Consider the following 23,113-nt stretch of genomic DNA (forward strand, 5'->3'; position numbering starts at 1 on the left):
TATTTCAACCAAAATTAGAGTGAGTGCTTATTTCACATAAATAACCTCTACAGATGCAAATGCAAGAAACAGAGATTTGGAGAATTTTAAAGGAAATTTACAGACTATCTGGTCTAGGGCTGTTTGTCAAAGCAGTGGAACTATTTTTTCAAACAAAAGCTTAAGTGAAGCCTGAAGGTAAAAAACTGTATATAATACCACCCCTCCACCCTCAACCCCAAAACTCTAGATCCCTGGCCTCCTACTCACCCCAAGCACACTCAGTCTGGAAGGTGTGCCCTTTCCACTCTCCTTCTCAGGGCCTGTCCTCTCTCTCATTCTGAGGTGCTGGGACTCAGAGGCCACACTGGAACCACCACAGACACAGGACCACTAGCCAACCAGTGATTGACACAGCCCTTTTCCTCAAGAACTTGCTCAATAATGTGGCACCTGCAGATGACACTGTTTCAGAGACAATCCTCATCTGGTTGGTTCTACTGTCAGCTGACCTGTACTGTATCTAAGGGGCAGACTTCACAGCAACAGCTCATGCCAGCGGTCCACAAACCTGGGGCATGACTCTTGCTCAGTCAGCTACTGGTACAGGGTAGACAGCAGGCTGGCCTGCCAGGGGAGTCACCAGCCATGGGGCCAGACTGCAAAGCTGACAGCAGGTCAGTGCTTCTCACCACGTAGGTGCAGGAAACAGCCAGAGGACCTTCTTTCTGGGTAAGTGGTGGCCACAGCAGCAGGGGCAGTGAGGCCAGGGGACAACTGGGTCAGGTGCAGCTGGGTATCAGGATGCTCCTGAGCACTCTGCATGCATGCCTACCTCCCTAAGAAGGCGCACACTGGGCGGGTCAGATGGTGGTTCTCAGGTGGCTGCATCCCGGGCACCCAATGGCTTCCACTGCAGTAGGGCCCCTCTGCCCTGTTGGCACTTAGGGATGCTGCAGAGCCATGCCTGTCTCATATGCTGCTCCTGCCCTGGACTAACTTGGAGATCCTGGGGACACACCTAAATGGGACACGGCCTCCCCACTCCCACTTTCACTCTAAAACCCCAGGGGTCTACCAATCACTTCAAATCTTTAGAAGAGATGTGATTAGCTCAGGCCCAAACCTAACACATTTTCTGAGCTTCATGAAGTTTGGTCAATGACATGTGCTACACAGTACGATGGCATTTTGAGATGTCACATCATAGGCTGATTAATGCCACAGAATACTACTACAATAAGGAACACTACAGAGAGGAACATACAAGGCACATATGTACATAATATGAAATAGACATGCACAGAAATAGGAATTACATGGGCTGAGAAAAAATGCAAATACAAATCAGTGTGAAGAATGCACAATGGGCTTACCTTCCTTTTGTTTGTTTTCTTACAATGAACATTTGTTACTTAGCATAATCAGTTTTTAAAACCATCCTATAAAAATGAAGTTAAACTCCAGGCAAGAAAAAAAGAGACTGCGCAGCAGAGCCATCTCCACATCCCACTCCACTCAGTCAAGGCCCAGGCCACCCCACTGAGGCCTCCCGAGACCTGCAGGCGCATGCCAACGGCCAGGATCTGAGGGCTTCGCATCGGCCTACTCAGAGGCAGTGAACACCAAGGAAAGGGTTAATGCACCATTCGGGAGAAGAGGAAGGCTTCCATTTCTGATGAGATGGAGCAACTGTCCCATAGTAGCCCTCCCACTGTGATGCAAAACCTGTGATGCAACTGTAATCAGACAGCAGGAAGTGCAACTGTGACCTGCGAGGCAGCGGCAGAGTGAGGTGAACTCTGACTCCAGAGGCAGTCTCTGCGCCCTGGGCCAGGGAATTGAGCCCAGCAGAGCGGGGAGCCTTGCTGCAGAGGAGACAAAGGTACGAGTTCAGGAATGCTGAGGAAGCTGGAATCTGCACAGCAGAGTAGCAGAGACAGTCCAGAGGGGTCCCCTGCAGCCTTTGCACACTAAGCTGCACATCTGCAGCATGAGCCCACAGGAAGCTATGGGGCTGAAAGCTTGAACATGACTCGAACTTACACAGGCTGAGAGTCAGGCAAGTTCCAAGCAGACAGAGTGAAAAGTGTCACTGAGCACACAGCATTCAGTAGAGACCCCAGAAAAGCCATACCCTAGGGCCAAGCCATCCCTAAAGAAAGCCTCAAAAGGACTGTAATGACCTGCAAGTGACAAGACCACTGCCCAGGACAGAGCTCAGCATTCACTGGTAGGTGAGACCGAAGTCTAGTCGCCAGGCAGTGTTCACCAAGTGCAACATCTAAGCACACAGTTCTACAGGGAACGTAACCCGTAGTAAGGAGAAAGGGCAGGCAACAGAGATCCAGGAACGACAACATGAGAGAAAGAGCAGACGAGGACTTGAAAACAGCAATAAATGTCCAAAAATTTAAATGAAAACATGAACATAACAAATATGGAAACAATAATCAAGAAGCAAATTACTTCTAGAGCTGAAAAATACCATATGTAAAATGAAAAATTCTCAAGTTCACAGCACATCTATATTGGCTCTGAAAGGCAATAAAAACTCTCCAAAATCAAGGTAAGAGAGAAAATAGACTGAGGAGAAAAGGTTCACTGTCCTGTTGGATACTATTACACAGTGTAACATACATGTAATTGGACTTCCATAAAATCACAGAGGTACAACAGATTCAAATTGCTAAGAAAACAAAGATAAAATCTTTTAAGCAGCCTTAGATGGAGTGAAATAGACCCACTAGATACAGGAGAATTAAGAATGACCACTGACCTTTGCTTAGAACAATAAAAGCCAGAAAACAGACCATCTTTCAAGTTCTAAAACAGTTGTTAACCTAGAATTTATATCTACCAAAAATACCCTGTAAAATGAAGACATTTTCACTTAGGAAAAAAGCTGAAAAAAATGTGTTGCCAGCAGAGATCTGCACTTCAAGAAATAGTAAATGAATGGGCTGAAGGAAAACACAGATCTGCACAAAGGAACAAAGTGTGCTAGACCTGGTAAATTTAGAAATCAGTGGGACATTTTTCCTTTCTCATTTTAAAATTTATTTAAATTATCTAAAGTAAAAACAGCAACACTGCATTGTGGGACCTCTAATACATATGGAAATAACCTTCATCACAACAACAGCAGGAAGGATGAGCATTCCACTGTAAAGTTCTTGAAGTCTGTGAGAAGTGGTGGAACATCTCTGAACACAGACTGCAGCGAGCTGCTGATGCATACTGCAGACCTGAGAGAGACCCCAAAAACAAACAAAAGTGATGGGTTGCCAATAAACCAACAGAGAAGATAAAAAGGGGATATTAAATACAATCAACCCCAAAAAATGCAGACCAAATTGGAAAAAGGAATACAGAACTGGGGTAAGTAGAAAAATCAAAGAAATTCACAGTCATATCAATAATCACATTAAATGTAACCAATAAAATGCACCAATTGAAAAGCAGACTGTCTGCATGGATAAAGAAATAAGACCCTCTTTACAAGAAATGTGCTCTTAATGTAAAGACAGAATTGGGTTAGGAGTAAAAGGATGGAAAAAGATATACCACATAAACAAAAATCCTAAGAAATTGGTGGCTGTGCTAATAACAAAGTGAACTTCAGAAGATAATCAAGGGGAAGTCCATGAGGATATGGAGACATGAACACTGCCAACCCACCTGACCTCTGGAGGACACTAGCCAACACCCAGAGATGGTACATTCTTCTCCAGCATACACAGAACATATACCAAGGTAGCTCATATGTTAGGCCACAGTATAAGTCAAAAAATTTAGAAGGACTAAAATTATACAAAGTGCTCTCTGACTACAACAGAATTAGAAATCAGTAACAAAAAGATATCTGGGAAATCCCCAAATATTTGTAAATATATTTGTAAACAACACACTTAAAAGTCACCCATAGGTCAAAGAAGACATCCAAAAATTAAGTCATTTTGGTCTGAATGATAGTGAAACAAACAAAATCTGTGGGAAGCAGCTGAGACAGTGACCAGAGAGAAATGTGTATCTTTAAATGCTTATATTGCAAAAGAAGATTTAAAATAAAGACCTATGTTTCTACCTTAAAAAGCCAGAAAGGGAAAATTAACCCAAAGTGGAAGGAAGGAAACCCTAAAGTAAAAATAAAGAAGAAATTATTGAAAAAGAAAAATGGGTAAATAATAGAGAGGGAAAAAAATCAATGACCTGAATATCAAGAAAATGGGAAAACCTTGACAGAAATACTGGAATGAAACACTTCTGTTTGGGATCTAATATTGAGATTTCTAAGTCACCTGAAACTTTTTCTACCTTCTTTCAAAAATGATTTCAAAATTGCTTCATGAGAGGCACTAGGCAAACTGTTTCCTGACAAATTCACACTAGAACCATCTTCTAAAGATTAAAATGTAGGAGGCACCGTAATCACCCAATACAACCCCAGTCACCTAATACAATGAGAAAGAAGAAAACAAGGCAAAGAAAACAAGAAAATGGCTGATCACCAGCATACGGGTCACCCATGTACGGGTCATGCAGCAAAGCCAGACTACATCCAAGGGCCTGTACTTCCAGTTCACATCAATACAAAACAATACCCCAAAAGGAGTCCTTAAAATGTACCAGTTAAAGATAAATCATGATAAAATACATTTGTATTTACTGCTAAGTTATTAGTTTTTAGCTCTTAAGGAAATATATAATAAAGACTTGTCACTCCTAAAAACAAAGGACAAGGGTAAAATCAATTAATCTGTTCTCTTCCTTTCCTCAAAAAAAAGCATGTGTATTGCACTTCCAGTTGCCACTTTGTTTTCTAGAGTTATTGATGATACTTAAACATCTCTACTAGCATTTTCTATGGAAAATTAGTTTGCATGCATGTGTCAAAATGGACAGAAGTCACTATTGTAAAAACACACAGATCACTTTCAGTAAGATGTTTCAAAATTCTAGTTATTTCAAATAACCCCATTCAAATATTTTTAACCAATTATTTGAGTAAAAACAAACAGCTCTATGTTACAACAAAGCAAGAAAAAATGAATAAAGAAAAACTTAGGTTAAGAAAAGAAAAATGAATGAAATGGCTAATCTGGGAACTAGCAATAGGATATTATAATTCATAATCAAAGGCTTCAATCTAATCCAAGTTAAATGTTACTTCCAAATTATCTGTATTTCATAACTGTTAAACAAATGAAATGGCATATCATCTAAGAAGGGGATTGTTGGTAAAACTGTAATGTTTCCATAATATCTCACCTGGCTTTAGTATATCTGCATATCAATAGGCATTCAGTGATGAAAAGAAGTATGGCTTTAGTGCATTTGCATCATCCCTCAGGGGTGGAGAGAAGTTCATCTCCATATCAATGGGTAATTACCTGGCCACAGAGGGCTTATCAGTCCCTGAGAGGTGAGGGGGTGGTGCCGGTTTTGCTTCTGCTGGAGCAGGAGAGAGAGAGGTCCACGGACTGCAGTTTGTGAGCAATAAATGGATTTTAAACTTTATTTCTCCCTTTGACTGATTTTGGTTTTAGAGGTATTTTGCCCTGGGATTTCCTTTCCCCAGACTTACAGGGATCTATTTAGATCACTGACCAGTGCCAAATTTCTCCAAGAACTTATTTTTATCAAGGTCACTGTGAGTTAAACTGATCTTATAATAAGAAGATTCTAAAATATCCAGTAGAAGAAAAAAATTATTTGTAGAAAGCAAAACAAATTCAACTCAAAACATAATACAAAAACAATAGGTTCAGGGCTTATAAGGATGTCTTAAAGAGTTTATTTTAAAGGAAATCTTTCAATTAAGGTATCATTGATATACTCTTATGAAGGTTTCACATGAAAAACATTGTGGTTCTACATTTACCCATATTATCAAGTCCCCCCCATACCCCATTGAAGTCACTGTCCATCAGTGTAGTAAGATGCCACAGAGTCACTACTTGTCTTCTCCGTGCCACACTGTGGAAGTCAAAGCACTTCAACAAAATTACTTCTAATAATCCTTCTCCTTCTAAGATGAGGATTCTTCTTCTTACAGGGGAGATAATCAAGCCTTGAGCTGGACTATTACATGGCTCTTCAGAGGACACCTGGCAGGACTCTAGAGAGAAATGAAGTCACTGGCTGGAAAGGGATGGAAGCAGTCTTTTTTCCCTACACCCTGCTCACTCACTGTGCATTGTCAAGCTTACTGAGAGAGTTTACACCCCCAGGCAACCTTATGGGCATATGAATTTTGGAACTAAAGTGATAAAAAGAAAACACCTTAAATATTTATACGCATGCACACACACACACACACACACAATGGTTTTGCAGTCACTGTTCAAGCTCACTGACAGTCAGTGTCCTCTGTCTGGATCTGACAAGAGCAAGGTAGAACAGGGAATACCTGATGAGAGCTCCGTGCTCCTCCCTGGCCGCCTCACTGACATCTGCTCTCCCACTTGGCCCAGGAGGCTCTACGCTTCTGGGGATTTGGGTTTGTTTGTTGAAGTCTCAACTGTAATAAAATTCTGCCTGGAAAACCTGAAGTTCACAACTCTCTCACCAAATGCAAAAAAAAAAAGCCCAACAGAGTCCAAAATAAACACACAGACTCTGTGAATGGATTTTGACACCAACCTCATGCTTCAGCTTCATGAAAGCCAAGTCCTAAGAATGTGTGACAGTCTCAGGACCAAAGAAAACATAAAATACAGAGCAGCATGAGGAATGGTGATCAGAGCATTCTACTGCCATATCCCAGACTAGACTTCACCTTGGTGCCTCACCTGTGAAAGATGCTCAGCATGTCCTGCCTGAATGACCCAGGACTCCTGCAATGACATGAATGCTCAGCTGTGGCTCAGGGACGCTCACCCTTTCTGCATCTCAGACAGACACTGCCAGGGAATTTGGCTCACTTCATGAGGAAGCCTTTGATATGCAGGAACTCTTCTCCATAAACTACTTACTGCTCATTAACGCACTAAGGGTGAGAAAACACTGATGACATTCTTAAACCATATGGAAATCTTCTAATTTATGAGAGAATGCATTTTGTTTCAAGTGGGTCTTAGTTACTACTTTGGTAGAAACAACCACCACATGAATAAACATTAGCTCATGATCTTCACCTCCCCTTCCTCACCTGCACTCCCATCCCAGACAGCTCACTCACCCCTGTCCTCAACAGTCCAGGCAGAAGAGTGTGAACATCCTTTCTCCCCCAGGAAATGGTGTGCAGGGAGAGCAGGCAGGTGAAGCCTGCACAGGCCATCGGGCCACACATCCAGCAGATGTTAGGACCTTTCACTTCCTCCCCCCGCACCATACACATTTTGGAAAGGGTCATATAAACTCTCAAAATACACTAAAATAAGCCTCACTTCCCAAAATTCCAAGATCCAGGGGAAAAGAAAGAATAAAGTACATAAAGTTTCTCTTTCTACTGCTTTTGCTCCGGATTAAATATAAAGAATATGAATTCTCACATCAGATACATTAAACTAGTCCATAATGAGCAAGCTTTTATGTCTCAGAATACAATGTAGATTTGAACCACAGTGACCTTTAGGTAAAAAAACTTTATAACTAATTTTCTGTTTCCCATCACTCTGATTCATTGGGAAATTCCAAGTAAAGAGCAAGCCAACATTTTTTCTTATTAAGGTATGATTGATATACACTCTTATGAAGATTTCACATGAAAAACAATGTGGTTACTACATTCACCCTTATTATCAAGTCCCCCCCATACCTCAATGCAGTGTCCATCAATGTAGTCAGATGCCACAGATCCACTATGTGCCTTCTCTGTGCTGCACTGTTTTCCCTGTGACCACCCTACACCATGTGTACTAAACGCAATACCCATCAATCCTCTTCTGCTCCCTCCCCACCCGGTCTCCCACACCCCTCCCCTTTGGTAACCACTAGTTCATTCTTGGAGTCTATGAGTCTGCTGCTATTTTGTTCCTTCAGTTTTGCTTCATTGTTATACTCCACAAATGAGGGAAATCATTTGATACTTGTCTTTCTCTGCCTAGCTTATTTCACTGAGCATAATGTCCTCCAGCTCCATCCATGTTGTTGCAAATGGTAGGATTTGTATCTTTCTGATGGCTGAATAGTATTCCATTGTGTCTATGTACCACTTCTTCTTTATTCATTCATCTACTGATGGACACTTCCATATCTTGGCTATAGTAAAAAGTGTTGCAATAAACATAGGGGTTCATATGTCTTTTTGAATCTGAGAAGTTGGATTCTTTGGGTAAATTCCAAGGAGTGGGATTCCTGGGTCAAATGGTATTTCTATTTTGAGTTTTTTGAGGAACCTCCATATTGCTTTCCACAATGGTTGAACTAGCTTACATTCCCACCAGCAGTGTAGGAGGGTTCTGCTTTCTCCACATCCTCGCCAGCATTTGTTGTTCTTAGTCTTTTTGATGCTGGCCATCCTTACTGGTGTGAGGTGATATCTCAGTGTGGTTTTAATTTGCATTTCCCTGACGATTATTGATGTGGAGCATCTTTTCATGTGCCTGTTGGCCATCTGAATTTCTTCTTTGGAGAACGGTCTCTTCATATCCTCTGCCCATTTGTTAATCAGGTTATTTGCTTTTTGGGTGTTGAAGCATGTGAGTTCTTTATATATTTTGGATGTTAACCCCTTGTCGGATATGTCATTTACAAACATATTCTCCCATACTGTAGGATGCCTTTTTGTTTTGTTGATGGTGTCCTTTGCTGTACAGAAACTTTTTAGTTTAATGTAGACCCATGAGTTCATTTTTGCTTTCATTTCCCTTGCTTGAGGAGATGCATTCAGGAAGAAGTTGTTCATGCTTATATTCAGGAGATGTTTGCCTATGTTTTTTTCTAAGAGTTTTATGGTTTCATGCCTTACATTCAGGTTTTTGATCCATTTTGAGTTTACTTCAGTGTATGGGGTTAAATAATAATCCAGTTTCATTCTCTTGCATGTAGCTGTTCAGTTTTACCAACACCAGCTGTTGAAGAGGCTGTCATTTCCCCTTTGTATGTCCATGGCTCCATTATCATATTTTAATTGACCGTATATAGTGGAGTTTATATCAGGGCTCTTTAGTCTGTTCCATTGGTCTATGGGTCTGTTCTTGTGCCAGTACCAAATTGTCTTGATTACTGTGGCTTTGTAGTAGAGCTTGAAGTCAGGGAGCAGAATTCCCCCTACTTTATTCTTCCTCCTCAGAATTGCTTTGGATATTCGGGGTCTTTTGTGGTTTCATATGAATTTTAGAACTATTTTCTGTAGTTCATTGAAGAATGTTGTTGGTATTTTGATACGAATTGCATTGAATCTTTAGATTGCTTTAGGCAAGATGGCCATTTTGACAATATTAATTCTTCCTATCCATGAGCACTGGACGTGTTTCCATTTATTGATATCTTCCTTAATTTCTCTCATGAGTGTCTTGTAGTTTACAGAGTATAGGTCTTTCACTTCCTTGGTTAGGTTTATTCCTAGGTATTTTATTATTTTTTGATGCAACTCTGAATGGAATTGTTTTCCTGATTTCTCTCTCTGCTAGTTCATTGTTAGTGTATAGGAATGCCACACATTTCTGTTTATCAATTTTGTATCCTACAACTTTGCTGAATTCAGGTATTAGTTCTAGTAGTTTTGGAGTGGATTCTTTAGGTTTTTTTTATATACAATATCATATCATCTGCAAACAGGGATAGTTTATCTTCTTCTTTACCATCTGGATGCCTTTTATTTCTTTGTGTTGTCTGATTGCTGTGGCTAGTACCTCCAGTACTATGTTGAATAGAAATGGGGAGAGTGGGCATCCTTTTCTTGTTCCCAATCTTAAAGGAAGAGCTTTCAGCTTCTTGCTGCTGAAAGTATGCTGTTGGCTGTGGGTTTGTCATATATGGCCTTGATTATGTTGAGGTACTTGCCCTCTATACCCATTTTGTAAAGAGTTTTTATAATGAATAGATGTTGAATTTTGTTGAATGCTTTTTCAGCATCTATGGAGATGATCATGTGGTTTTTGTGCTTCTTTTTGTTGATGTGGTAGATAATGTTGATGGATTTTTTAATGTTGTTCCATCCTTGCATCCCTCAGATGAATCCCACTTGATCATGCTGAATGATCCTTTTGATGTGTTTTTGAATTGTTTGCTAATATTTTGTTGAGTATTTTTGCATCTATGTTCATTAGGGATATTGGTCTGCAATTTTCTTTTTTTGTGGTGTCTTTGCCTGGTTTTGGTATTAGAGTGATGCTTGCCTCATAGAATGAGTTTGGAAGTATTCCCTCTTCTGCTCTTTGGAAACCTTTAAGGAGGATGGGTATTAGGCCTTCACTAAATGTTTGATAAAACTCAGCGGTGAAGCCATCTGGTCCAGGAGTTCTGTTTGTAGGTTGGTTTTTGATTACCAGTTCAATTTTGTTGCTGCTGATTGGTCTGTTCAGATTTTCTGTTTCTTTCTGGGTCAGCCTAGGAAGGTTGTATTTTTCTAGAAAGTTGTCCATTTCTTCTAGGTTATCCAGTTTGTTATGATACAATTTCTCATAGTATTCTCTAATAATTCTTTGTATTTCTGTGGTGTCCATAGTGATTTTTCCTTTCTCATTCCTGATTCTGTTTATGTGTGTAAACTCTCTTTTTTTCTTGATAAGTCTGGCTAGGGGTTTATCTATTTTGTTTATTTTCTTGAAGAACCAGCTCTTGCTTTCATTGATTCTATTGTTTTATTCTTCTCAATTTTATTTATTTCTGCTCTAATCTTTATTATGTCCCTCCTTCTACTGACTTTGGGCCTTATTTGTTCTTCTTTTTCTAGTTTCATTAATTGTGAGTTTAGACTGCTCTTATGGGATTGTTCTTCTTTCTTGAGGTAGGCCTGCACTGCAATGTACTTTCCTCTTAGCAGGCCTTCTCTGCGTCCCACAGATTTTGCGGTGTTGAATTATTGGTGTCATTTGTCTCCATATATTGTTTGATCTCTGTTTTTATTTGGTCATTGAGCCATTAGTGATTTAGGAGCATGTAATTAAGCCTCTATGTGTTTGTGGGATTTTTCATTTTTTTGTGTAGTTTATTTCTAGTTTCATACCTTTGTGGTCTGAGAATCTGGTTGGTAAAATTTCAATCTTTTTGAATTTACTGAGGCTATTTTTTGGCCTAGTATATGATCAATTCTTGAAAATGTTCCATGTGCACTTGAGAAGAATATGTATTCTGCTGCTTTTGGGTGTAGAGTTCTGTAGATGTCTGTTAGGTGCATGTGTTCTAATGTGTTCTTGAGTGCCTCTGTCTCCTTACTTATTTTCTGTCTGGTTGATCTGTCCTTCAGAGTGAGTGGAGTGCTGAAGTCTCCTAGAATGAATGCATTGCATTCTATTTCCCCTTTTAATTCTGTTAGCATTTGTTTCACATATGTACGTGCTTCTGTGTTGGGCACATTGGTATTTATAATGGTTATATCTTCTTGTTGGATTGACCCCTTTATTATTATGTAATATCCTTGTCTCTTGTGACTTTCATTGTTTTGAAGTCTACTTTGTCTGATACAAGTACTGCAACTTCTGCTTCTTTTTCCCTATTAGCTGCATGAAATATCTTTTGCTATCTCTTCATTTTTAGTCTGTGTATGTCATTGGGTTTAAAATGAGTCTCTTGTAGGCAGCATATAGATGGGTCTTGTTTTTTTATCCATTCAGTGACTCTATGTCTTTTGATTGGTGCATTCAGTCCATTTACATTTAGGGTGATTATCAATAGGTATGTACTTATTGCCATTGCAGGCTTTAGATTCATTGTTACCAAAGGTCAAGGTTAACTTCCTTACTATCTCAGAGTCTAACTTAACTCACTTAATATGCTATTACAAACACAATCTAAAGGATCTTCTTTTTCTCATCCTTTTTCTTCCTCCTCCATTCTTTATATATTATGAATCATATTCTGTACTCTTTGTCTATCCCTTGATTAACTTTGGGGATAGTTAATTTAATTTTGCATTTGCTTAGTAATTAGTTGTTCTACTTTGTTTACTGTGCTTTTATTACCTCTAGTGACAGCTATTAAATACTAGGAACACTTCCATCTATAGCAGTCCCTCCATAATACACTGAAGAGATGGTTTGTGGGAGGTAAATTCTCTCAGCTTTTGCTTATCTGGGAATTGTTTAATCTCTCCTTCAAATTTAAATTATAATCTTGGCAGATAAAGTAATCTTGGTTCGAGGCCCTTCTGCTTCATTGCATTAAATACATCATGCCACTCCCTTCTGACCTGTAAGGTTTCTGATGAGAAGTCTGATGATAGCCTGATAGGCTTTCATTTGTATGTGATCATATTTCTCTCTCTGGCTGCTTTTATAGTCTGTCCTTATCCTATATCTTTGCTATTTTAATTACTTTATGTCTTGGTGTTGTCTTCCTTGGGTCCCTTGTGTTGGGAGATGTGTGCACCTCCATGGCTTTTGAGACTATCTCCTTCCCCATATTGGGGAAGTTTTCAGCAATTACCTCCTCAAAGACACTTTCTTTTTCTTTTTCTCTCTCTTCTTCTTCTGGTACCCCTATAATGCAAATATTGTTCTCTTTGGACTGGTCACACAGTTCTCTCAACATTCTTTCATTCTTTTTTTTTCACATTTTAAAAATTCATTTTATTATCATGAATCTACAATTACATGAAGAACATTATGGTTACTAGACTCCCCCTTCACCAAGTCCCCCCCACAAACCCCATTACAGTCACTGATCATCAGTGTAGTGAGATGCTATAGACTCACTACTTGTCTTCTCTGTGTTGCACATCCCTCCCTATGTGCCCCCCTCATTATACATGCTAATCATAAGGCCCCCTTTCTTTTTCCCTGCCCTTATTCCTCCCTTCCCACCCCTCCTGCCCAGTCCCTTTCCCTTTCATAACTGTTAGTCCATTCTTTTTTTTATTAGTTTTATTTTGGTATCATTAATCTACAATTACATGAAGGACATTGTATACTAGGCTCCCCCCTTCACCAGGTACCCCCCACATATCCGTTCACAGTCACTGTCCATCAACATAGTATGATGCTGTAAAATCACTACTTGTCTTCTCTGTGTTGCACAGCCCCCCCTAAGCCCCCCCACTATACATGTTAATCGTAATGTCCCCTTTCTTTTTTCCTGCCCTATCCCTCCCTTCCCACCCATCCTCCCCAGTCCCTTTCCCTTTGGTAACTGTTAGTCCATTCCTGGGTTCTGTGCTTCTGCTGCTGTTTTGTTCCTTCAGTTTTTCTTTGTTCTTATACTCCACATTAGGTTGCTTCCATTTCTTGGCTATTGTAAATAGTGTCACAATAAACATAGGGGTGCATCTATCTTTTTCAAACTGGGCTGCTGCATACTTAGGGTAAATGCCTAGAAGTGGAATTCCTGGGTCAAATGGTATTTCTCTTTTGAGCTTTTTGAGGAACCTCCATACTGCTTTCCACAATGGTTGAAATAATTTGCATTCCCATCAGCAGTGTAGGAGGGTTCCCTTTCTCCACAACCTCGCCAACATTTGTTGTCATTTGGCTTTTGGATGGTGGCAATCCTTACTGGTGTGAGGTGATATCTCATTGTGGTTTTAATTTGCATTTCTCTGATGACAAGCAATGTGGAGCATCTTTTCATGTGCCTGTTGGCCATCTGAATTTCTTCTTTGGAGAAGTGTCTGTTCAGCTCCTCTGCCCATTTTTTAATTGGATTATTTGCTTTTTGTTTGTTGAGGTGTGTGAGCTCTTTATATATTTTGGGTGTCAACCCTTAATCAGATCTGTCATTTATGAATATATTCTCTCATACTGTAAGGTACCTTTTTGTTCTATTGATGGTGTCCTTTGCTGTACAGAAGCTTTTCAGCTTGATATAGTCCCACTTGTTCATGTTTGCTTTTGTTTCCCTTGCCTGGGGAGTTATGTTCATGAAGAAGTTGCTAATGTTTATGTCCGAGAGATTTTTGCCTGTGTTTTTTTCTAAGAGTTTTATGTTTATGGTTTCATGACTTACATTCAGGTCTTTGATCCATTTCAAATTTACTTTTGTGTATGGGGTTAGACAATGATCCAGTTTCATTCTCTTACATTTAGCTGTTCAGTTTTCTCAGCACCATCTGTGGAAGAGACTGTCATTTCCCCATTATATGTCCATGGCTCCTTTTTCATATATTAATTGACCATATATGTTTGGGTTAATATCTGGGGTCTCTATTCTGTTCCACTGGTCTGTGGCTCTGTTCTTGTGCCAGTACCAAACTGTCTTGATTACTGTGGCTTTGTAGTAGAGCTTGAAGTTGGGGAGTGAGATACCCCCCACTTTATTCTTCCTTCTCAGAATTGCTTTGGCTATTCTGGGTCATTGGTGTTTCCATATGAATTTTTGAACTATTTGTTCCAGTTTGTTGAAGAATGCTGTTGGTAATTTGATAGGGATAGCAACAAATCTGTATATTGCTTTGGGCAGGATGGCCATTTTGATGATATTAATTCTTCCTAGCCAAGAGCATGGGATGAGTTTCCATTTATTAGTGTCCCCTTTAATTTCTCTTAAGAGTGTCCTGTAGTTTTCAGGGTATAGGTCTTTCATTTCCTTGGTAAGGTTTATTCCTAAGTATTTTATTCTTTTTGATGCAATTGTGAATGGAATTGTTTTTCTGATTTCTTTTTCTATTAGTTCATTGTTAGTGTATAATAAAGCCACAGATTTCTGTGTGTTAATATTGTATCCTGCCACTTTTCTGTATTCCGATATCAGTTCTAGTAGTTTTGGAGTGGAGTCTTTAGGGTTTTTATGTACAATATCATTCCATCTGCAAATAGTGACAGTTTAACTTCTTCTTTACCAATCTGGATTCCTTGTATTTCTTTGTTATGTCTAATTGCTGGGGCTAGGACCACCAGTACTATGTTGAATAACAGTGGAGAGAGTGGGCATCCCTGTCTTGTTCCCGATCTCAGAGGAAAAGCTTTCGGCTTCAAGCTGGTCAGTATGATGTTGGCTGTGGGTTTACCATATATGGCCTTTATTATTTTGAGGTACTTCCCTCTATGCCCATTTTGCTGAGAATTTTTATCATGAATGGATGTTGAATTTTTTTTGAATGCTTTTTCAGCATCTGTGGAGATGATCATGTGGTTTTTGTCCTTCTTTTTGTTGATGTGGTGGATGATGTTGATGGATGTTCGAATGTTGTACCACCCTTGTATCCCTGGGATGAATCTCACTTGGTCATGGTGTATGATCCCTTTGATGTATTTTTGAATTCGGTTTGCTAATATTTTGTTGAATATTTTTGCATCTACATTCATTAGGGATATTGGTCTGTAATTTTCTTTTTTGGTGGGGTCTTTGCCTGGTTTTGGTATTAGGGTGATATTAGTTTCATAGAATGAGTCTGGGAGTATTCCCTCCTCTTCTGTTTTTTTTGGAAAACTTCTAAGGAGAATGGGTATTATGTCTTCTCTGTATGTCTGATAAAATTCCAAGGTAAATACATCTGGCCTGGGGTGTTTTTTCTTGGGTAGCTTTTTGATTACTGATTCAATTTCTTTGCTGGTAATTGGTTTGTTTAGATTTTGTATTTCTTCCTTGGTCAGTCTTGGAAGGTTGTATTTTCCTAGGAAGTTGTCCATTTCTTCTAGGTTTTCCAGCTTGTTAGCATATAGGTTTTCATAGTAGTCTCTAATAATTCTTTGTATTTCTGTTGGGTCTGTCATGATGTTTCCTTTTGCATTTGTGATTCTGTTGATGTGTGTTGATTCTCTTTTTCTCTTAATAAGTCTGGCTAGAGGCTTATCTATTTTTTTTATTTTCTCGAAGAACCAGGTCTTGGTTTCATTAATTTTTCTATTGTTTTATTCTTCTCAATTTTATTTATTTCTTCTCTGTTCTTTATTATGTCCCTCCTTCTACTGACGTTAGGCCTCATTAGTTCTTCTTTTTCCAGTTTTGATAATTGTGAAGTTAGAGTATTCATTTGGGTTTGTTCTTCCTTCTTTAAATACACCTGGATTGCTATATACTTTCCTCTTAAGACTGCTTTCACTGTGTCCCACAGAAGTTGCAGCTTTGTGTTGTTGTTGTCATTTATTTCCATATATTGCTGGATCTCCATTTTAATTTGGTCATTGATCCATTGACTATATTAGGAGCATGTTGTTAAGCCTCCATGTGTTTGTGAGCCTTTTTGCTTTCTTTGTACAATTTATTTCTAGTTTTATACTTCTGTGGTCTGAAAAGTTGGTTGGTAGAATTTCAATCTTATTGAATTTACTGAGGCTCTTTTTGTGGCCTAGTATGTGGTCTATTCTGGAGAATGTTCCATCTGCACTTGATAGGAATGTGTATCCTGTTGCTTTTGGATGTAGAGTTCTACAGATGTCTACTAGGTCCACCTGTTCTAGTGTGTTGTTCAGTGACTATGTGTTCTTACTTATTTTCTGTCTGGTGGAGCTGTCCTTTGGAGTGAATGGTGTGTTGAAGTCTCCTAAAATGAATGCATTGCATTCTATTTCCTCCTTTAGTTCTGTTAGTATTTGTTTCACATATGCTGGTGCTCCTGTGTTGGATGCATATATATTTATAACAGTTATATCCTCTTTTTGTACTGAGCCCTTTATCATTATGCAATGTCCTTCTTTATCTCTTGTTACTTTCTTTGTTTTGAAGTCTATTTTGTCTGATACTAGTACTGCAACACTTGCTTTTTCCCCCCCTATTGTTTGCATGAAATATCTTTTTCCATCCCTTGACTTTTAGTCTGTGCATGTCTTTGGGTTTGAGATGAGTCTCTGGTAAGCAGCATATAGATGGGTCTTGTTTTTTTTTTTTTTTTTGAGAGGGCATCTCATATTTATTGATCAAATGGTTGTTAATAACAATAAAATTCTGTATAGGGGAATCAATGCTCAATGTACAATCATTAATCCATCTCAAGTCTAATTCTCGTCAGTCTCCAATCTTCTGAAGCATAACGAACAAGTTCTTACATGGTGAATAAATTCTTACATAATGAATAAGTTCTTACATGGTGAACAGTACAAGGGCATTCGTCACAGAAACTTTCGGTTTTGTTCACACACTATGAACTATAAATAATCAGGTCAAATATGAATATTCGTTTGATTTTTATAGTTGATTTATATGTGGATCCCACATTTCTCCCTTTATTATTATTATTATTTTTAATAAGCTGCTGAAGTGGTAGGTAGATGCAAGATAAAGGTAGAAAACATAGTTTAGTGCTGTAAGAGGGAAAATGTAGATGATCAGGTGTGTGCCTATGGACTAAGTATTAATCCAAGCTAGACAAGGGCAGCAAAACATCCACGGATGCAGAAGATTTCTTTCAAAGCAGGGGGGATGAGGTTCTGAGCCTCACCTCTGTTGATCCCCAGTTTCTCACCTGATGGCCCCCCTGCAACTGTGCCTGTCTTAGGTTGTTCCTCCCTTGAGGAATCTTACCCGTCTCTGGCTAACCAGTCATCTTCTGGGGCCATACAGGGAAATGTAAAGTTGGTAAGTGAGAGAGAAGCCATATTGTTTGAAAAGGTTAGCTTTTTACTTCTTTGCAGATTTATGCCCTGTGGCTTCTATGCCCAGCACTTGTCTCGAGGTATCTTTACCACCTGGAGGAATTATGATACTCGGTAAATTCGATATGAGGCACGAATTCTATTTAAGTGTTGTAATCAGGAAGGAAGAAGAAAAGCTATAGAGGTAGGATATGGAAGAAAGCATGGGAGGATTGATTATTTCTTTGACATATCTTCTTATTGAGTACCTTAAGTGTGTATAGGTTTTAAACTACTAACTAATTTGCACACACATATTAACATAAGAGGAATATGGTGACATAAACAAAGCAAATCTATAATTACCATCCATCTCCAGTGAAGCCAAGAAAACCATTCAGGCACCCTAGGCATTTGTGAAAATCTGTCTATGATATGATGGATATTGTCCAACTGTACTTGAACAGTCTGAGAGAACTCAGACAAATTAAAGCAGCCCATTTCTGGGATCTGTTCACATCCCATATGTTCTTTTAACCGTACATAGTCTATAGTCATAAGATTTTGGAGTGCTACAACTTGCACCCCTCCCAACTCCTGGTTGAGTTCCAACAGTACAGATCTGGTCAAATTCATTGTCTCACTGTATGCACATGCCAGCCTAGACATCTCCCTCCTCATTCCAATGGCAAGTCCAGGAAATGGTGGGGTGGACGCAGCCACAACCGCAGCGTCGCCCGGATCCCTGTGGAGGCTTTTTGATGATCATCCCCCGGCACGAGTCCTCCAGGGAGTGCTGATGCCGGAAGCTCCTCTTCATATCGTGTCTTAGTTCATTTTCTGGGTATCCAAGCTAGGCCTTGATCTTCTGCATAGAAACAAACAGACCCTTTGCCCACACTTTGACATACCCTCTATACCACTGTGCAGTACTCATTGGAGGTCAGCACACAGGGACTGCCTTATTTTTTTTCTTTTTATTAAGAGAAAGGAATATTATCAGAAAAGAGTACCGCCATAGCTGATCATCTGACACCCTTTAAGTGATCAACATTAATGATATTTAAAGCATGTGTTGATCTTTGATTTACCAATAATTTTATTCTATCAAGGAGTAATCCCCCTTTTCTTTCTTCCTTCCTTTATTTTTTTTTAATCTTTAATCTACACTTACATGAAGAGTACTACGTTCACTATGCTCTCCCCTATATCAGGTCCCCCCTAACAACCACATTACGGTTACTGTCCATCAACTTAGCAAAATGTTGTAGAATCCCTACTTGGCCTCTCTGTGTTGTGCAGCCCACCCTCCCCTTTCTCCCTCCCCCCATGCATGCTAATCTTAATACCCCCTTCTTCTTCCCCCCCTTATCCCTCCCTGCCCACCCATCCTCCCCAGTTCCTTTCCCTTTGGTACCTGTTAGTCCATTTTTGGGTTCTGTAATTCCGCTGCTGTTTTGTTCCTTCAGTTTTTCCTTTGTTCTTATACTCCTCAGATGAGTGAAATCATTTGGTATATCTCTTTCTCTACTTGGCTTATTTCACTGAGCATAATACCCTCCAGCTCCATCCATGTTGCTGCAAATGGTTGGATTTTTCAACTTCTTATGGCTGAATAGTATTCCATTGTGTATATGTACCACATCTTCTTTATCCATTCATCTACCGATGGACATTTAGGTTGCTTTCAATTCTTGGCTATTGTAAATAGTGCTGCAATAAACATAGGGGTGCATCTGTCTTTCTCAAACTTGATTGCTGCATTCTTAGGGTAAATTCCTAGGAGTGGAATTCCTGGGTCAAATGGTAGGTCTGTTTTGAGCATTTTGATGAACCTCCAAACTGCTTTCCACAATGGTTGAACTAATTTACATTCCCATCAGCAGTGTAGGAGGGTTCCCCTTTCTCCACAGCCTCGCCAATATTTGTTGTTGTTTGTCTTTTGTATGGCAGCTATCCTTACTGGTGTGAGGTGATACCTCATTGTAGTTTTAATTTGCATTTCTCTGATAATTAGCAATGTGGAGCATCTTTTCATGTGTCTGTTGGCCATCTGTATTTCATTTTTAGAGAACTGTCTTTTCAGTTCCTCTGCCCATTTTTTAATTGGGTTATTTGTTTTTTGTTTGTAGAAGCGTGTGAGCTCTTTATATATTCTGGACGTCAAGCCTTTATCGGATCTGTCATTTTCAAATATATTCTCCCATACTGTGGGGTTCCTTTTTGCTCTATTGCTGGTGTCTTTTGCTGTACAGAAGCTTTTCAGCTTGATATGGTCCCACTTGTTCATTTTTGCTGTTGTTTTCCTTGCCCAGGGAGATATGTTCAAGAAGAGGTCACTCATGTTTATGTCTAAGAGGTTTTTGCCTATGTTTTTTTCCAAGAGTTTAATGGTTTCATGACTTACATTCAGGTCTTTGATCCATTTTGAGTTTACCTTTGTATATAGGGTTAGACAATGGTCCAGTTTCATTCTCCTACACGTAGCTGTCCAGTTTTGCCAACATCATCTGTTGAAGAGACTGTCATTTCCCCATTGTATGTCCATGGCTCCTTTATCAAATATTAATTGACCATATTTGTTTGAGTTAATTTCTGGAGTCTCTAATCTGTTCCACTGGTCTGTGGCTCTGTTCTTGTGCCAGTACCAAATTGTCTTGATTACTATGGCTTTGTACTAGAGCTTGAAGTTGGGGAGTGAGATCCCCCCTACTTTATTCTTTTTCAGGATTGCTTTGGCTATTCGGGGTCTTTGGTGTTTCCATATGAATTTTTGAATTATTTCTTCCAATTCACTGAAGAATGTTGCTGGTAATTTGATAGGGATTACATCAAATCTGTATATTGCTTTGGGCAGGATGGCCATTTAGACGATATTAATTCATCCTAGCCATGAGCATGAGATGAGTTTCCATTTATTAGTGTCCTCTTTAATTTCTCTTAAGAGTGTCTTGTAATTTTCAGAGTATAAGTCTTTCACTTCTTTGGTTAGGTTTATTCCTAGGTATTTTATTCTTTTTGATGCAATGGTGAATGGAATTCTTTTACTGATTTCTCTTTCTATTGATTCATTCTTAGTGTATAGGAAAGCTACAGATTTCTGTGTGTTAATTTTGTATCCTGCAACTTTGCTGTATTCCGATATCAGTTCTAGTAGTTTTGAAGTGGAGTCTTTAGGGTTTTTTATGTACAGTATCATATCATCTGCAAATAGTGACAGTTTAACTTCTTCTTTACCAATATGGATTCCTTCTGTTTCTTTGTTTTGTCTGATTTCTGTGGCTAGGACCTCCAGTACTATGTTGAATAACAGTGGGGAGAGTGGGCATCCCTGTCTGGCTCCCGATCTCAGAGGAAATGCTTTCAACTTCTCACAGTTCAGTATGATGTTGGCTGTGGGTTTATCATATATGGCCTTTATTATGTTGAGGTACTTGCCCTCTATTCCCATTTTGCTGAGAGTTTTTATCATGAATGGATGTTGAATTTTGTCAAATGCTTTTTCAGCATCTATGGAGATGATCATGTGCTTTTTGTCTTTCTTTTTGTTGATGTGGTGGATGATGTTGATGGATTTTCGAATGTTGTACCATCCTGGCATCCCTGGGATGAACCCCACTTGGTCATGGTGTATGATCCTTTTGATATACTGTTGAATTCTGTTTGCTAATATTTTATTGAGTATTTTTGCATCTACATTCATCAGGGATATTGGTCTGTAATTTTCTTTTTTGGTGGGGTCTTTGCCTGGTTTTGGTATTAGAGTGATGTTGGCTTCGTAGAATGAGTTTGGGAGTATTCCCTCTTCTTCTATATTTTTGGAACACTTTAAGGAGAATGGGTATTATGTCTTCTCTGTGTGTCAGATAAAATTCCGAGGTAAATCCGTCCGGCTCCAGGGTTTTGTTCTTGGGTAGTTTTTTGATTACCGTTTCAATTTCTTTGCTCGTAATTGATTTGTTTAACTTTTATGTTTCTTCCTTGGTCAGTCTTGGGAGGTTGTATTTTTCTAGGAAGTTGTCCATTTCTTCTAGGTTTTCCAGCTTGTTGGCATATAGGTTTTCATAGTAGTCTTTAATGATTCTTTGTATTTCTGTGGAGTCTGTCGTGATTTTTCCATTCTCATTTCTGATTCTGTTGATTTGTGTTGATTCTCTTTTTCTCTTAATAAGTTTGGCTAGAGGCTTATCTATTTTGTTTATTTTCTCAAAGAACCAGCTCTTGGTTTCATTGATTTTTGCTATTGTTTTATTCTTCTCAATTTTGTTTATTTCTTCTCTGATCTTTATTATGTCCATCCTTCTGTTGAGTGTAGGCCTCATTTGTTCTTCTTTTTCCAGTTTCGATAATTGTGATGTTAGACTATTCATTTGGGATTGTTCTTCCTTCTTCAAGTGTGCCTGGATTGCTATATACTTACCTCTTAAGACTGCTTTCGCTGCATCCCACAGAAGTTGGGGCTTAGTGTTGTTTTTGTCATTTGTTTCTATATATTCCTTGATCTCTATTTTGATTTGTTCATTGATCCATTGATTATTTAGTAGCATGTTGTTAAGCCTCCATGTGTTTGTGAGCCTTTTTGTTTTCTTTGTAGAATTTATTTCTACTTTTATACCTTTGTGGTCTGAAAAATTGGTTGGTAGAATTTCAATATTTTGGAATTTACTGAGGCTCTTTTTGTGAGCTAGTATGTGGTCTCTTCTGGAGAATGTTCCATGTGCACTTGAGAAGAATGTATATCCTGTTTCTTTTGGATGTAGAGTTCTATAGATGTCTATTAGGTCCACCTGTTCTACTGTGTTGTTCAGTGCCTGTGTGTCCTTACTTATTTTCTGCCTGGTGGATCTATCCTTTGGGGTGAGTGGTGTGTTGAAGTCTCCTAAAATGAATACATTGCAGTCTATTTCCCTCTGTAGTTCTGTTAGTATTTGCTTCACATATGCTGGTGCTCCTGTATTGGGTGCATATATATTTAGAATGGTTATATCCTCTTTTTGGACTGAGCCCTTCATCATTATGTAGTATCCTTCTTTATCTCTTGTTAGTTTCTTTGTTTTGAAGTCTATTTTGTCTGATATTAGTACTGCAACCCCTGCCTTCTTCTCACTGTTGTTTGCCTGAAATATGTTTTTCCATCCCTTGACTTTTAGTCTATGCTTGTCTTTGGGTTTAAGGTGAGTTTCTTGTAAGCAGCATATAGATGGGTCTTGCTTTTTTATCCATTCTATTACTCTGTGTCTTTTGATTGGTGCATTAAGTCCATTTACATTTAGGGTGACTATTGAAAGATATGTACTTATTGCCATTGCAGGCTTTAGATTCGTGGTTACCAAAGGTTTAAGGTTAGCTTCTTTAGTATGTTACTGCCTAACTTAGCTCGCTTATTGAGCTGTTATATACATTGTCTGGAGATTCTTTTCTTCTCTCCCTTCTTATTTCTCCTCCTCCATTCTTCATATGTTGTGTGTTTTGTTCTGTGCTCTTTTTAGGAGTGCTCCCATCTAGAGCAGTCCCTGTAGGATGCCCTGTAGAGGTGTTTTGTGGGAAGCAAAATCCCTCAGCTTTTGCTTGTCTGGAATTGT

At 39.0% G+C, this 23,113-nt stretch overlaps 1 protein-coding gene across 10 annotated transcripts in view; it reads right to left on the reverse strand.

The window, feature by feature from the left end:
* Positions 1 to 23,113, reverse strand: part of LOC118967569 (kelch domain-containing protein 4-like) — a 35,645-nt gene that overhangs the window by 760 nt on the left and 11,772 nt on the right. For 4 of the 10 annotated variants that reach the window (XR_012129043.1, XR_012129035.1, XR_012129037.1 and 1 more), the window contains one exon: positions 13,199 to 18,399. The exons of 2 other annotated variants lie outside the window; for them this stretch is intronic. Coding sequence is in view for 2 of the 8 variants with exons in the window: in XM_073231051.1 (XP_073087152.1) it covers positions 18,360 to 18,399 (40 nt within the window). In the remaining 6 variants the exon portion in view is untranslated. Of the gene's footprint in view, positions 1 to 5,745; positions 6,971 to 13,198; positions 18,400 to 23,113 lie in introns of those variants that run through there. 4 more of the 10 variants (XR_005054726.2, XR_005054722.2, XR_012129041.1 and 1 more) reach the window with 3 other exon arrangements.

This window comes from Manis javanica, chromosome 1 (genome assembly GCF_040802235.1).
Source record: "Manis javanica isolate MJ-LG chromosome 1, MJ_LKY, whole genome shotgun sequence".
NCBI classification, from domain to species: Eukaryota; Metazoa; Chordata; class Mammalia; order Pholidota; family Manidae; genus Manis; species Manis javanica.